Source organism: Rhinichthys klamathensis, unplaced genomic scaffold, assembly GCF_029890125.1.
Source record: "Rhinichthys klamathensis goyatoka isolate OS25496 unplaced genomic scaffold, OSU_Roscu_1.1 h1tg000347l_1, whole genome shotgun sequence".
NCBI lineage: Eukaryota > Metazoa > Chordata > Actinopteri > Cypriniformes > Leuciscidae > Rhinichthys > Rhinichthys klamathensis.
The window spans coordinates 768878-783473 of record NW_026606859.1 but is presented as its reverse complement, the minus strand read 5'-3'; the positions used below and the strand labels follow the sequence as shown (position 1 = coordinate 783473).

The following is a 14596-nucleotide window of genomic DNA, read 5'->3' as shown; positions in this document are numbered from 1 at the left end:
AGTAACTATTGATTCAGGTATTAGTACATGATTATTCATGCCCTGTTATTGTAAAGTGTTACCCAAATTTGTAACCAATCGTGTTCCTGTGGCTATGGAACCAACAAAGGCAAGGTCCTGGATTTAATTCCTAGAAAACACATATTCCTTGCACACTGTAAACTGCTTTGGATAACCTGTAACCAACTGACAAAAACACACCAGTTCTCATGTCTTGTTTGTGTGCACTTCTGACGTTTAACGGTTAGATCAGAAGTGCTGTGTGTATTTTGTGGGTTTATCCTCATCACTGTACGTTTATAACTAACTGACTGCCACTGAATCAACAAACATCACGAAACAGTTTCACTTTCCAGAGACACGTCACAGCTTGTTTTCACTAGTGGTGTGTCTGTAAGGGAACGTGAATAGGACACATGTCTTCAGAAGACTTCCTCTCTCTGCATGATCTGCATGATGTGCCGGAAAGCACCAAACACACACACACACACCGCAGCTCAGTCCGACAGGTAGGAAAAACTGCAGCGCACAACAACTTCTGTTGCTTAACTCTTACTTTATAGGTACACTCGAAACATACCTGCAATAAACAAACAGAAAAATATATAGTGCAGCATTCATTTCACCTTAAATACAGATGTGAAGTTAAATGTGAATTGCAAATATTTGTTTATGATTATGGTAGTTGATTCTGTTGTTGCTATTTTCGTAGTTGAATTGTCTGATGAATTGTATTTCATAAAGTTTATTTCACCGTGGTTTTTCAACATCATGGATGTATCGTGACGTTTGCTCTTTGCAGTGGCAGCAGAAACTACACACACTCTCTCCTGTGCCAACAAGAAATAAACCGACTCTAAGCGAAGAGAAGAATAAATCAGCAGATTTGCATACTTGTTTAACCCGAGTTCCTCTATTCGCTCAACATGTGCTCTCAGTTGAACAGCACACACAGCTTTATTAATCCTGATTCTAATGACCAAAATGTTATACAAAAAATTCTTGAAATTACTATCAAATCCAAATTTAAGGCTGGCAGATCCATTAACTGGAAAAAATAAAAGTATCAAAATATGAGACATGAGCACACAAAGAGGTACAGTTTGAGGACAGAAATACACCCGCGTTCGTCACACACACACACACACTTCTTTCAGGCTCGTACAGGAAGGGAGGTGACGTTTGTGAAACCTTATATGAACGTTATAATATAGTAGCCTGTATTGAGTCACTCTTGAAAGCCACTCAAAAATGTCTGAATGTTAATGCAATAGATATGAAAATATCAAAGTATCAAAAGTGCATCTGCTGTAGTTCATCCACTGTCGTTTGTCAATCATTTTGCTTAATCTTTTGCTTGAAAAGTATATTTGTGCCATATGTGTGTGTGCCATGTGTGTGTGTTGCAGTTTATCAGCAATTACTCAGTAAAATGAATTGGAAGAAATGTCAAAGTTGTTTAATTTTTTTTCCACAGTGATTTTCTGCTGTCTATAGTAAATGAAATCAAAGTTTGACCATGACATCCATGAATGCGTCGTGTCCGAACTCGTGTTCAGCTAATATGTCTGACTGGAACAGAGCCATGGACAAGCTCTACACCTACTTCTACCTGACCATCTTCATCCCGGGCCTGCTGAGCAACACCCTGGCTCTGTGGGTGCTGTGTCGATTCATGAGGTCAGCGCTTAGCATTATTTATACCTTCATAAAGCCGGATGCACACTGTACTGTTTTGGCCATGATTTGGCCGTCTGAGACTAATTTTCTGAATGCTAAAAGATTCCTTTGATCCATCTGCAAAAATCTGAAGTCTTTGATCGCTAGTTTGAAATGTTGGCCGATTACTGACCATTGCAATGAGATCCTGGCCGTGTCCGAGGTTTTGGGTGACAACCTATGACAAATCAAAATCTAATAGCAGCGCAGAAACTGATGATGCAATAAGTGAGACAACAACAAACCACCAATTGTTCCCACACAGGTTTTCGTTTTTATCCAGTTCTCTTTTCAAGAAAAGCCATGATCAAAATAGTACTTTGTACAGTGTGCATCTGTTGGAGAACCAAGCTGGTTTTAGCAATTAGCTTTTCAGCATGATGACAGGCCATCTGTAACCATTTTAATGCTGGTAATATAAAAAACTGTTTGATATGTTAAAGGATTAGTTCACTTCAGAATAAAAATTTCCTGATAATTTACTCTCCCGCACGTCATCCAAGGTGTTCATGTTTTACTTTCTTCAGTGGAAAAGAAATGAAGGTTTTTGAGGAACACACTCCAGGGTTTCTCCATATAGTGACTTCAATGGGGTCCAACGGGTCGAAGGTCCAGATGTGAGTTTCAGTGCAGCTTCAAAGTCTCGACACGATCCAGCCGAGGAATAAGAGTCTGATCTAGACAAACCAGCGGACATTTATAACAAAATAAACATTTATATACATTTTAACCACAGATGCTCATCTTGCACGAGCTGTGATGCGACACACATTACGTAATCCAACGCTATCTCACGAACAATTTGTACAAATTCATACAATTTGTCTAAACTCCAGTGATGGATATGTTTAGGGGCCAGGGGTAGGTAATTCGAATTGGGCAAATCGTAAAATATGTTCGATTTAGCAAAAATCGTACAAGTGAGGTCGTATGAATTCGTACGATTTAGCCACCTCGTTAAATACGTACGAATTGCCGTGAGATCGGGTTGCGTAATCATGTTGAAAGGTCACGTGATAAGTAGGCGAAAGTACCGATCCAGTGTTTACAAAGCATACGTGCAAAGACTAAATCAAATGCCCTTTACAAACTAAAAGGTAAAACAACGATGTCGGACGATTTTGAAGTTGGAAGAGAAAATTAGATGGGAGTTTCTGCCTGCGTCCTGCGTGACCTTTCTACGTAATGTGATGTAATGTCATCACAGCTAGTGCAAGAAGTATATAAATGTTTATTTTGTTATAAAATGTCCGCTGGTTTGTCTAGATAAGACTCTTATTCCTCGGCTGGGATTGTGTCGAGACTTTGAAGCTAGTGACTTCAATGGGGTCCAACGGGTCGAAGGTCCAGATGTGTTTCAGTGCACTCAAAAAAATGATATGTTGGTTTAATGAACTTTTTTATGATAACAGGTTCCACGTAACTGAGTTACGTTAAACAAACATAATTTGTTCATGTAACTTCAACATCATGGAATAAGTCATTTTAAGCGACCCAATTAAGCTCTGAGCAGAGTGTTAAATGAACACTGAAGCAGTGTTAAAGTTGATGAGATAATTAAGTGAATAATTGAGGGATGATCGAGCATTATTGAAGACACCTGATGGTAACAAGCAGAATCACTGAAGGAGAATACCAGAATGTTTGAGTCACCATTATGCTGATCAGTGTGTGTTTTAGTTGGGCTCTTGACCCTCACATCATTAACTTTATATTTTGTCTGGCTGCTGTACATGAGTTATAACAGCCAGATAAACACATAGAAAAGGTGATCTAATGGTGTTGGTTATGTTTTAACATAATCAATATTTCACAATCATTCGACCTGAATCACTGAACTCATATAGAAACCCAATTTCTGAGTTAAGTTTACCATATGGGTTATAGCAGCTCTGTCATTGTAGAGCACATCAATTTGAGCCTTTTCAGTGAAATCCAAATGATCAAATCAATAAAAATAAAGTAACTTCTAAAAAAAAAGATATATATATGTAGGCACACACAGGCATCAAGATTTAGCGTATGAATCTCAGCAATGGTGACATACAGATCACCTCTTAACATAAGTTCATTATTTATTTATGCACAAATGCATGATGGGAGCCATGAATCAGTTTTGATTGGTGGCACCCAGAATGCACTGCAACATGCTTTATAATTGTCACCATTGTTGAGATTCACAGGCTGATTCTTGTTGTCTGTGTGTGCCTACATAAAATATTGTTTTGAAATGTCTTTATTTTTTATTGATTTGATCATTTTGATTTCATTGAAAAGGCAAAAAATGGTATGTGCTACAATGACAGTGCTGCTATATTCCATAAATTAAACTTCACTCAGAAATTGGGTTCTATATGAGTTCAGTGATTCAGGTAAAATGATTGTGAAACAATGATTATGTTAAACATAACCAACACCATCAGATCATCTTTTCTATGTTTTCATCTGGCTGATATAACTCATGTACAGCAGCCAAACAAAATCTAAAGTTAATGATGTGACGGTCAAGAGCCCAACTAAAACACACACTGATCACCATAATGGTTACTTGCAAATTCCGGTTTTCTCCTTCAGTGATTCTGCTTGTTACCATCAGGTGTCTTCAATAATGATCAATCATCCCTCAAATATTCACTTAATTATCTCATTAACTTTAACATTGCTTCAGTGTTCATCGCTTAAAATTACTTAATTCCATTATGTTGAAGTTACATCAACAAACTATGTTTGTTTAACGTAACCCAGTTATGTGGAACCTGTTGACATAAAAAAAAAAATTAAAGCCAACATATCATTTTTTTTAGTGTATATGGAGAAACATCCTGGAATGTTTTCCTCAAAAACCTTCATTTCTTTTCCACTGAAGAAAGAAAGACATGAACATCTTGGATGACGTGCGGGAGAGTAAACTATCAGGAAATTTTCATTCTGAAGTCAACTAATCCTTTATATCAGAAATTTCTCCATTAAGAAAGACCTTCCTTGTCAGTTCAACGTAATTGTGATAGTACTGATCAAGCCTAATCAAGGCACTTGTTTTTCTTAGCTGTATTTCATGAGGTCAGTTTAGAGTTGTTTGTGTCTTCTAATGCCACGGATTCTCTTCGATTCACAGCAAAAAGACGAAGGCCATCATCTTCATGATCAACCTGACCATAGCCGACCTGGCTCACGTGCTGTCGCTGCCACTTCGGATTCACTACTACATCCAAGGAAAATGGCCTTTCGGCAGTGTGCTGTGTATGCTGTGCTTTTACCTGAAATACCTTAACATGTACGCTAGCATTGTGTTCCTGGTGTGCATCAGCATCCAGCGCTGTGCTTTCCTCATGCGCCCGTTCCAGGCCAAGCAATGGAAGTCCCGCTACGACGTGTGCATCAGCATCGCAGTGTGGATTGTGGTGGGCCTCTGCTGTTCACCCTTCATTTTAATGAGGAAAGCTTCTGGAAATGAAACAAGCGAATGTTTCAAAGATCTCCCAATGCGAAAACTGGATTTCCGCTTAGCCATTTCCATGATGGCCGCTGCTGAAGTCTTTGGATTTATCGGTCCATTAATCGTCATCATCTTCTGTACTTGCTTGATAGTGAACTCTTTGCGAAAGCGGACCCACAATGAACAGTCCACTGGTAACACGCGGAAGGCCTTGCGCATGGTTAGGGTGTGCACAGGGGTCTTCCTCTTCTGCTTCGCCCCCTACCACATCAACTTCCTGTTTTATCTGATGGTAACCCAGTGCATTATAACAAACTGTGAGGTGAGTCAGGCCGTCAAACAGTTTCACCCGATCTCTCTGTGCATGGCGAGCCTTAACTGCTGCCTCAACCCGCTCATCTACTACTTCCTAACCACTGAGTTCAAGCAGCAGCTGTCGAGCGGCAGCTCGGTGCTCAGGGGCCGTCTGATGAGCATGGAGAGCACCAGCTCATACAGGGAATGAGTACATCAGCAATCAGGGAAAACATAAAACCAGCAGTTCTGTTCAAAATATGTACATTTAGTGTAGGGCTGCAACAAGCAACTACTCAGTATTTTTACACATCATGGCTAAATCTTGCCTTTACAGTTTTTTACAATTGCTAAGACACATTTCTTAAAACCTTCACCCATTTTCTCACAACATTAAAGTCCCACTGAAGTGCCGTGGAACGAGCAGCTTTGTTTGATGCGTTGACGTAATCTCCACTGAAACAGGACGCTGAGGCGGGACATATGGAATGGCTCCTCCCCCTTTTCTAACAGCCAATAGTGTTTAGTTTACCTCACAGACTGACGGCACCATGGAAGCGCTGATGAAACGCTGGATTCAATAGTAGAGGATTCATTCATTTAATTCTTAGCCAGCGTACAGTTGGAAAACGGAATAAAACTCGAGCGTTTGAGCAAACGAACACACACTCTAACCCATATTGCTCTGCGACGCGTCAACGGTCGCTTCGGCCAGGTGGTGTTTATAGCACAGGGGGCGGAGCTTTATATTCTAGAGAGCATTTGATTGGACAGAAAAATTTTGTAATTGTTTTGGAACACACCCGCTTATTCAAAACCTGAAGGCGTTTTTGAGTTTTTGAGTTTAGGGCTTTCTTTGTCCATTTGGGCTTTTGCAGTTGGACTACTGTATTTTTACAGTATGCAACTGCTGAATATACAGACATTCAATAGTATACAGTCAAAATCGAGGGAGCGAGGGGCTGTCCATGTAAACTTCCCTCGTCCACTTCACTGGAACGCACTTCAAAATGGCGGCAGGGATTCCCCCGAGGGGAAGTTCTTAGGGAAGTTGGCAAGTGCGTGTCTAAAAGTGGACTGGAACGCAGCCAGAGTTTGCCCATGCCTCCTCCTCTTCCTCTCAGGTAGTTCACCTCATCATCCAGTGCATCTGTGCACTCTGAGATCTGGCTTATATTATGTACAGTCTGGTCACATCATTAGAAATAAGTGTGAACATTTTTGAGCTGTTGCATGTAAGCGACAACTGTGTTGTGTTTAACTTTTGCCACCTGTGTTTTATGACACATTTGCATCACAGTTTGAAATGTGTTTTAGTGAGTGAGAGTGTGTTTACAGTTTTGCAAAAAAAAAAAAAAAAAAATGCATGAGATTTGCAAATGGATTCCAACTGCATGAACTTGTTTAATGTTTTGCAGAAAGAGTGATTTATTCGACAAATGGCTTTAGGCCTGAAGAATACTGAAGTATTTATTATGTGCTAAATATTACTTTTTTTACTTTTCTAAAAATTATTCAAAATATAAAGTTTACAACATTTCATTGAATAGTTGCAAACGCTCTATGAAGTATTTGAAGTTTAATAGTGACAGGCATTAAAGACAGATTAATTTGAGGAAGTTATGGAACAGAAAATAACTTTCTATTGACTGCATGACAGAGACATGTTTATATAATGCCGACATCAAGTTCTAACCGGATGAACTGATAATGTACTGACAAAAGCACTGATAGGAGTGAAAATGCTAAACTAAACTAAGTATTCCATTTAGTTTATCTGAAACTGACTGAGCCAACTAATCATTTCAATTTTAAACACCAGGGCCCGTATTCATAAAGATTCTAAGAATCCTCTCAGACAACTCTTAATTTAGCTTAAAAACTTTTACGTAGGAGTCTTAGCTTAAGAGCGATTCGGGACCGATCTGAGAGCAACTCTGAGTAAGGAAAAGACAACAACTCTCATCTTAGTGAGGAGGCGGGGCTGACCCCGTTGCTATGTGTGACACAATCTTTTGAAGACTGTGATTGGTTGGTGGTCCAAGAAGGAAAAAAAAGAGCCATTTTAAGTATAGAGTTCACTCACACACACACACACACACACACACACACACACACACACGCACATTATATTTATGTATATAAATCCTTTTTTTTACCTTGCTGTTAATTTCCTAAGGTATTTGATTGGCTTAGAATGATAAAAATTGTTCTACTCTTTCCAATTACACTGATTGCTGTCTATTTAAGTGGTGGTTTGAATGTTCGTTTTACAGTTTTTTACGATTGCCATGACAGATTTTTCAATACTTTTAACAATTTTCCAAAACTCTTAACACAGTTATCACTACATCCGTCTGTGTAAGCTATACTATTAACGCATTTCTTGTTGCTTTAACACAAAATGCATTCAATTAACACAAATTTAAAATGCTTGAACTTCTTTTACACACAAGCTCAAACAAGACCAAAACAATGGATTTTTACTGCCAAATTTACCAGTGCTTTAACACTGTATGTCAGAACATATAACACCATGTTCTAAACCTAACCTTACAGGCTAACGTCAAGGTAAACAGCTGTTTATATTGTGAATTGAAACAGAAATATATCCCCTGTATTTTATTCTATTGTTACAGCTGATTGAATTATGCAAATATAAAAATCACAGCTGATTTCTAGGAAACACACTCAGGGGTTGAGGTTCTTTCAATTGCATGACCATATGGTATACAGTAAAAGAGGACCTTTTTGGCAGATCTTTTGTGGAAAGAGAACAATATAGAGCAAAAAAAAAAAAAAAACTAACAAAAAAAAAAGTCTGCACTAGGTAGAGGAAGATGTGTACCAGGACAAGGGAGAGGAGTTAGAATGAGTGGTGGCGCTCAAAGAAGAGACAGAGCTAGGGTAATGTAATAAGACCTGCACTTGTGCCAGAGGTAGAAAGGGGACAGGTGAGAGACCACTTGCCAATATACGTGATCACATGGGACAATGTGGCATTCCACCATTCCCGTGCAGTCACAGCATTGACGCCCATCCTAGGATGATGTCCCTTTTCCTTGCCCCTTTCTCCCCTTTCCTCATCCCCATTGAGGAGTTTTTCTCATCGTGGAGATGGAAGGTTTTTGACCATCATCCACAGGACCAAATGTCCCTCCTGGATGCAATGGTTGCTGCATGCCAAGACATCACAGCTGAACACCTCCAGGGGTGGATAAGGCATGCCAAAAGATTATTCCCACAATGCCTTGCCAGAGAAGATATCAGGTGTGATGTGGATGAGAACATGTGGCCAAATGCAGAAAACCAGGCAGATTAGAAGATGACTCTTTTTCTTCTTTTTTTTTATTCTTTTTGTGCTTTTTCTGTTCGTATATTTAGTATTTTCACATATAAATGGCAGCTATATTGCATATTTGTTATATTTCAGTAATGTTCTTTTGCAAATAAAGTCTTTACTGTATTGCAGCAATTCTGTCTCTGTCTTTTTTTTTTCATAAACTGTACATTCTATAAAGCTACTCTGAGATGGTCATCATTTTTTGTATTGAATTTCTGCAGCAAAAGAAACAAAATGCATGCATTTACTAAACCCAACAAAACAAAAATGTAGAGAGGCTTCAAAAGAAACTACAGAACACAATCTATGATCAATACAATATACTGTCTATTGTATAAGGGCAGACCTGACACATAAAATAATGCAGTTTCTGTAATTTCAGCTGATGATAGTGTTTTTTTTGTCATTGTGTTATGATTGACTAAATGTTCCTGTTGGAAGAGAACATGCGTTAGTGTTTTGAATAATTATTTGATTTTGAGACATGTTTGCAGTGTTTTGTTAGACATAGTGTATTGTGTGTAAGGATTCAGGGCGGATCTAATCCGTGGGGAATTTGCATATCATAATTAATAATTGGTAATTAATAATTATTCATACATGTTTGGATTAGATCTGTCTTACATGTTAATAAATCTCCCGATAAGGGAGGATCGGTCATTCTACCTGCATGCGTGCATGTGAATCCCGGAAATTAACCACAAGTTGCTTGCAGTTAATTACACGGGCCATGTTTCACACACAGGTAAAATGAATTAGCTCAATTGTCAGGATAATATTTGTGGGATCCACAATATCATCTTACTTTATAGGATGTCAGGAAACGCAATTCTCTGGCCAGAAGAATTGGGTTTCCCGCCCATCAACACATAACGTTAACGTTACTCTTTAAAGTATCTGTAATTCGTAAAGCTTGTAGCATTTAGACCTTTGGCACTTAAGTGACTTGAAATTGAGCAAAAAGACAGCACATCAATCTAATGAATATATAATTAATTTAATAGAGGCATGACTACTTATGTATTTACTACGGTTACATGGGATATATGTATTTACAAACACATAGACAACAATGAACAATACAATAAGACATCAATGAACGAGAAATGCATAAAGTTTGGACAATGGATAACGTACACGCGTGAGCGAGTTAGAGAGAGAGGAAAGGGGATGGGGAGAGAGAGAACAGAGAAATTGGGAGAATTTCATTGGCAGGAAGACATTCACCTCTCCGATTACAACACGGAACATCATCTTAAAACTTCTTAGAAGCTCTATAAAGAGATTTATACTTGCAATCAACGTATGTTATGGTTTCTCTCTGTGCCGAAACATTTCTGTACGGCCCTGTCTGGCCGCGTGAGCTGAGTCCTTTGGGTGTGAGGAAGCGTCACGTGGGCTGCGTGGCGCGCGTGTTGAACGGAGGTTTACAGTCTTTGTTGTAACATTTCCAAAGGGAAATAGTTCGGCTAAGTTCGTTTCACTTCGTGGAAGTGAACTGAGTCGGCTACGGAAAACAAAACTTTGACTAACAAAAAGGGAATAAAGATCTCTACGGGGAAATCACGCGGAGTTAACGTTGCATCTTTCCATGGCTTTTGAAGAAGCGTGTGTGTCTCTCGGTCCGGCGCGTCACGTGGTCACGTGCGCGTGTTTCTCCTTCAAAGAGAGCGCGCGCTCGTTTAAAGGTCCCTGGTAGATGGATTTGCTGAAGAGATATGTCACGGTCACGGGGTTTCCTTTTCAATCGTCGATTGGAATTAAACACAGAGACTTATCTACAAATGAAAAACACAACTAAACTAGAAACAAATAAAAGAAAGGCGAAGAGCTCGCCCGGAGGCGAGACGTTACATCATGACACGGGAGGAAGAGAGCGAGCTCAGAGGAGAAGCGTCATTTATCACACTATGAGAAATCCAGCCTCTTCCTGTTGGCTTGGCCAATTAGAGGGTTGGAAGTTTACAGGCGGGACTTTGGGTTTATGGCCCTTTGTCTCCAGAGAGAGACATCTGAAACCCTAATCTCGTCGGTTGTTTAAGAGAAGAATCTTCACAATTCTTATAATACTAATGTGTCACAAAGTTTAGCAAAATGTAATGTCAATTAACAAATGGGGAACGAAGATTGGAGTTTATCGAGACCAAACTTGCCACCAATGGATTTGGTTAAACATTAGTTGGCAAAGTTTGAACATTATCCAATTAAGAGTTGTCGAGAAACATAGACCAAACCACAGAAAGGCAACTCATGAAATAGGGAACTTAGATACGTCGTTCATACAATTCTCAAGTGGATATATAATAGCATATATATATGAATACAGGATTCATTTCTCCTCCTTGGTTAGAATTCAGAGAGAGAGAGAGACAGACATACTTCTCTGACATTCCTGGTGCGGTCGTAAATGCTGTTATCTAAGGCCCCAGGCTCTGACAGCATGTTAAGTTTTGGTTCTTACTGTCCCCAAAAGCTGGTGCACATAGAATCATAACTTTTACTGTAATTTCTTGTATCTGATTAATTCCGCTGGATCATGAGAATTAAAACAAGACCAAGAACGACGTATAACAATACTGGGGAATAGACAGTTAAATGTAAAAATGCATAATGATAAAGTCACAGTTATTCCAATGTGACATGGGCAAATGGACACACATAAAAACACATCAAATATATCTGGTTGAATGTCTTTTAAAGAAAAGAAGTTCCTTTGGGACCTTCCAAAAATGTCATAAAATGTCTTAATGTCTTGTAAGCGGACACCGCGCTCTGTCCTGAGTGTGGGTGTCAGCTGTGGGGGAGGTGTGTGTGTGTGTGTGTGTGTGTGTGTGTGTTTTTTCAAGTTCCAGGCCTTTTGGAGCTAAAGGCTTTGGGATTTTAGCACGAAGGTATTTAGTTATTCAGATTCACCCTGGCCCAGTCCTTACAGTCCCCCTTTTTGTCTGATGAAGTCCCTGTGTGGACTTAATCGGACAACAATCATCACAATGGACGGATGGCAGGTGAATCATGACTCATGCAGCAGGTGGTTATTAGGGCTGAGGATTCAGCTCTATGAGGTTCGAAGCTGCCTCTGGCCTGGTCTCTGACTTGGCACCCCCTTTTTGCGGGTTTCGTCCGAAACCTTTCGTGAGCTTGGCTGAAGATGTTTGTATCTCGTTGAGTCTCCTGTATAGGATGAAGGTCAAGCCCAGTGTCAGGGTGTGTCTGACTACCATAGAGGTACACCGTGCAGTGTCGGCTGCGGTCCAGGCTTGGACAACAGGTGAGGTAGTCAGAATGGGTAGTAGAGACACAGCTTGGAGAGCTGTGTCGATAGGAGCAATGTCAATTAGCTGGGATCACCCCCCCCTTTCGCAAACCACAACTCCCGTTCTGGAGTTAGGGTGAAAGTGTGGTACCTGGAGAAGGATGGGATTTCCAGTTTTAATTTGTACTCTTTGCATGGAAGATGGTATCATGCCAGGTCGTCAAGGTGAAGGATGGCACTTTCCGGTGCTTGGATTCACAGGCTCTAGTGGAGCGAGGTGACACAGGTGTCAGTGTCATTCTGGTCGTAAGTGAGTGCAGCTGTGCGCACAGGAGTGTTAGCGAGCCGCCTGTCACTTACACTCTCTGCTTGGGTCTTGATGCCTTGAGTGCGTAGCTTGGCTTCGGCAGGGCAGCGGGTGTCGCTGATCTGCAGCCCGCAGATTCCGTCAGTGTTGTCTCTGAGGAAAGGCTTGTTAGGGCAGAGATAGTGAATTTCTTTGGTCAATGTGCACACGTACGGGTTCGGAGCTTAGGACGGCTTTGTGTTGCTGTCGTTGCAGTCAACCCCGTCCGGCGTGTGGATCTTGATGTGACTGTTATTTTTCAAAATCTGACCTTGACAATGTTCTTGAGCCGGTAGATTCGGCTTGACTATGATGGGCAAGTTCGAGAGAAAGCCCCCCCCCCTTCTCTGCTTGTAGTCGACGCAGAGAGGGATGGCACTACCCAGAGAGTAGGAAAGGTGTATTTGTAAAGAGTCAGTTGGCGTGGTGATGGCGGACGCCAGCACGGTTTTCACGAGGCTTAAGGGTATCAGGTGCGGTGGAATTCTACCCCTGGCGAGGCTGTCGATGGAGGAGTTCACCCCCTGCAGCAGGTTTGTCATCAGGGCTGTTACCAGCTGAGTTTGGGCAAAGTCATTCTGGAAGACAGTAAACAGCTGTTTCATGGAGTGAGTGTTGGAGTGCATGGGGTTCAACGCTGTGAGTGTTTAAAGTTACCACAGTTCCCTTTAGTGTCTTGTCGATGGTCTGCAGGGATGCACTCTGTTGTGAGTGCTCGTGACAGTCATTTTCTCAAGTTGCTTGAGCATGTGTTCAACCACGGTCTCAGCGTGAGTGCGGGAGTCCTTTGTCCATCGGCACCTACCCAGCTGTATTGTGTTGTTACGCTGGGGTAGTGTGTTCTGTAGGCGTTGTAAGGATCAGGTGGCACATTCACTTTCTGAGTGCGGGTCCGGCAGAAAAGGAGTCCTGGTGCCAGACCTGGTGAGATGTCCGAGTGCGGTTGCCCTCTGGTTGGCTGGAGGCACAGCAGCATCCTGGTAAAAGTGAAAGGGAGAGAGAAAGAGAGAAAGGGAGGAAAAATTTCGCCGGTATGCCACTTGCTTCGGTGTCTTGCAAGTGTCTCTGGTGCTGCGGCGTGCAGCGGCATACATTGGCATTACCCCCCTTGTGCACTGTGGCATCACAAGCTGTGGCGCGGTGATGGCATCAGGTGCAGAACGCTGAATGTTGTTTAGTGCACGCAGCATGTGCTTGTCGACGCAGGTTGGCTGAAGGCACCGGTTGTCGGTGGGTGCAGACGGCGGTCGTGGGTGGTTGGAGGGGTAGAGAGGTGGTTGTCTCAAAGTTCATTTGGTTAGTCACAGTCTTTGGTGAGCTGAAAGGTGCAGGGTAGCAAGTTCACATCTCCATTTGGTGCTGAGGCTGTGCCTTTATGGCTGGCTGAGGGAGTTCTTGTGACCTCTGTGACCTGCCAGTTAGGTTCTCTTGACCTGTGTGACTGGAGGGGGAGGGGTTTTTGAACTTGAGCTCAGACATTCAGTTGTTTAGGGTCTATTAAAGGCTCAAAGCGATTTAACAGAACTTGGCCAATCAGAAGTGGGTACGTGATCGGTACACTGGGTGAACGGAAGCTACCTGTTTTGAGCCAAGTGTTGTTTTGGCTGTAGGATTGCACGTTCAGCTCACATGTTTGGGACTTGAGAGTTCGTTTTGATGCTCAGCTGTAGCACTGAGTCTTTAAGAGAGTTGGGCTGACATTAGCGTGGTGTTCGAGCTAGTGTCTAGCAGGCCTTCAAGGCTCAAATCAATGTCTCTGGTGGTGGTTGGGTAGAGTTTTCGTGCCACCCCCTTTTTGATTAGGCTTTACAGAAGTTTTGGCGTCTGGGCTGGTGTCGTGACTGATGAGCGGTTAGGCAGGGGCTCTGTGGCATTCTGGCACACTTGTTGTGAGTGATTAATGCGTGGCCCTAAAAGTTCAGAACTACTGCTTAATAGGTTCGTTAAGCATTTAGCATAAAGCTAAGTGTCTCTTGTGTCCTTATCGTAGCTGTGACTGTTAGGCTAAGTTTTGTGTGGTTCCGATGGTGCTTTCTTATTTAAATTCTGCTTATTGTCAATCCTCAGGACTCTAGTAGTGGTGTTGAAGGGTCACAAAACGAGTGCACTGGTTGAAATTAAGCCAAAATAACAAATAAGGGGGTCTGTTTCCTTTCTGGGCCCTATAGGAGATGGAACCACACTCGGACAAGAGAGGCCAAAAAA

General features: G+C 41.5%; 1 protein-coding gene across 1 annotated transcript; it reads left to right on the top strand.

Annotated features, from left to right (window-relative positions):
* Nucleotides 1-426: 426 nt before the first annotated feature.
* On the top strand, nt 427-6270 carry p2ry10 (P2Y receptor family member 10). Its single transcript, XM_056272709.1, has 3 exons — nt 427-509; nt 1478-1680; nt 4835-6270. The coding sequence occupies exons 2-3, from the start codon at nt 1520-1522 to the stop codon at nt 5658-5660; spliced, it is 987 nt and encodes a 328-aa protein (XP_056128684.1). The 5' UTR covers nt 427-509; nt 1478-1519; the 3' UTR covers nt 5661-6270.
* The last annotated feature ends 8326 nt before the right edge of the window (nt 6271-14596 follow it).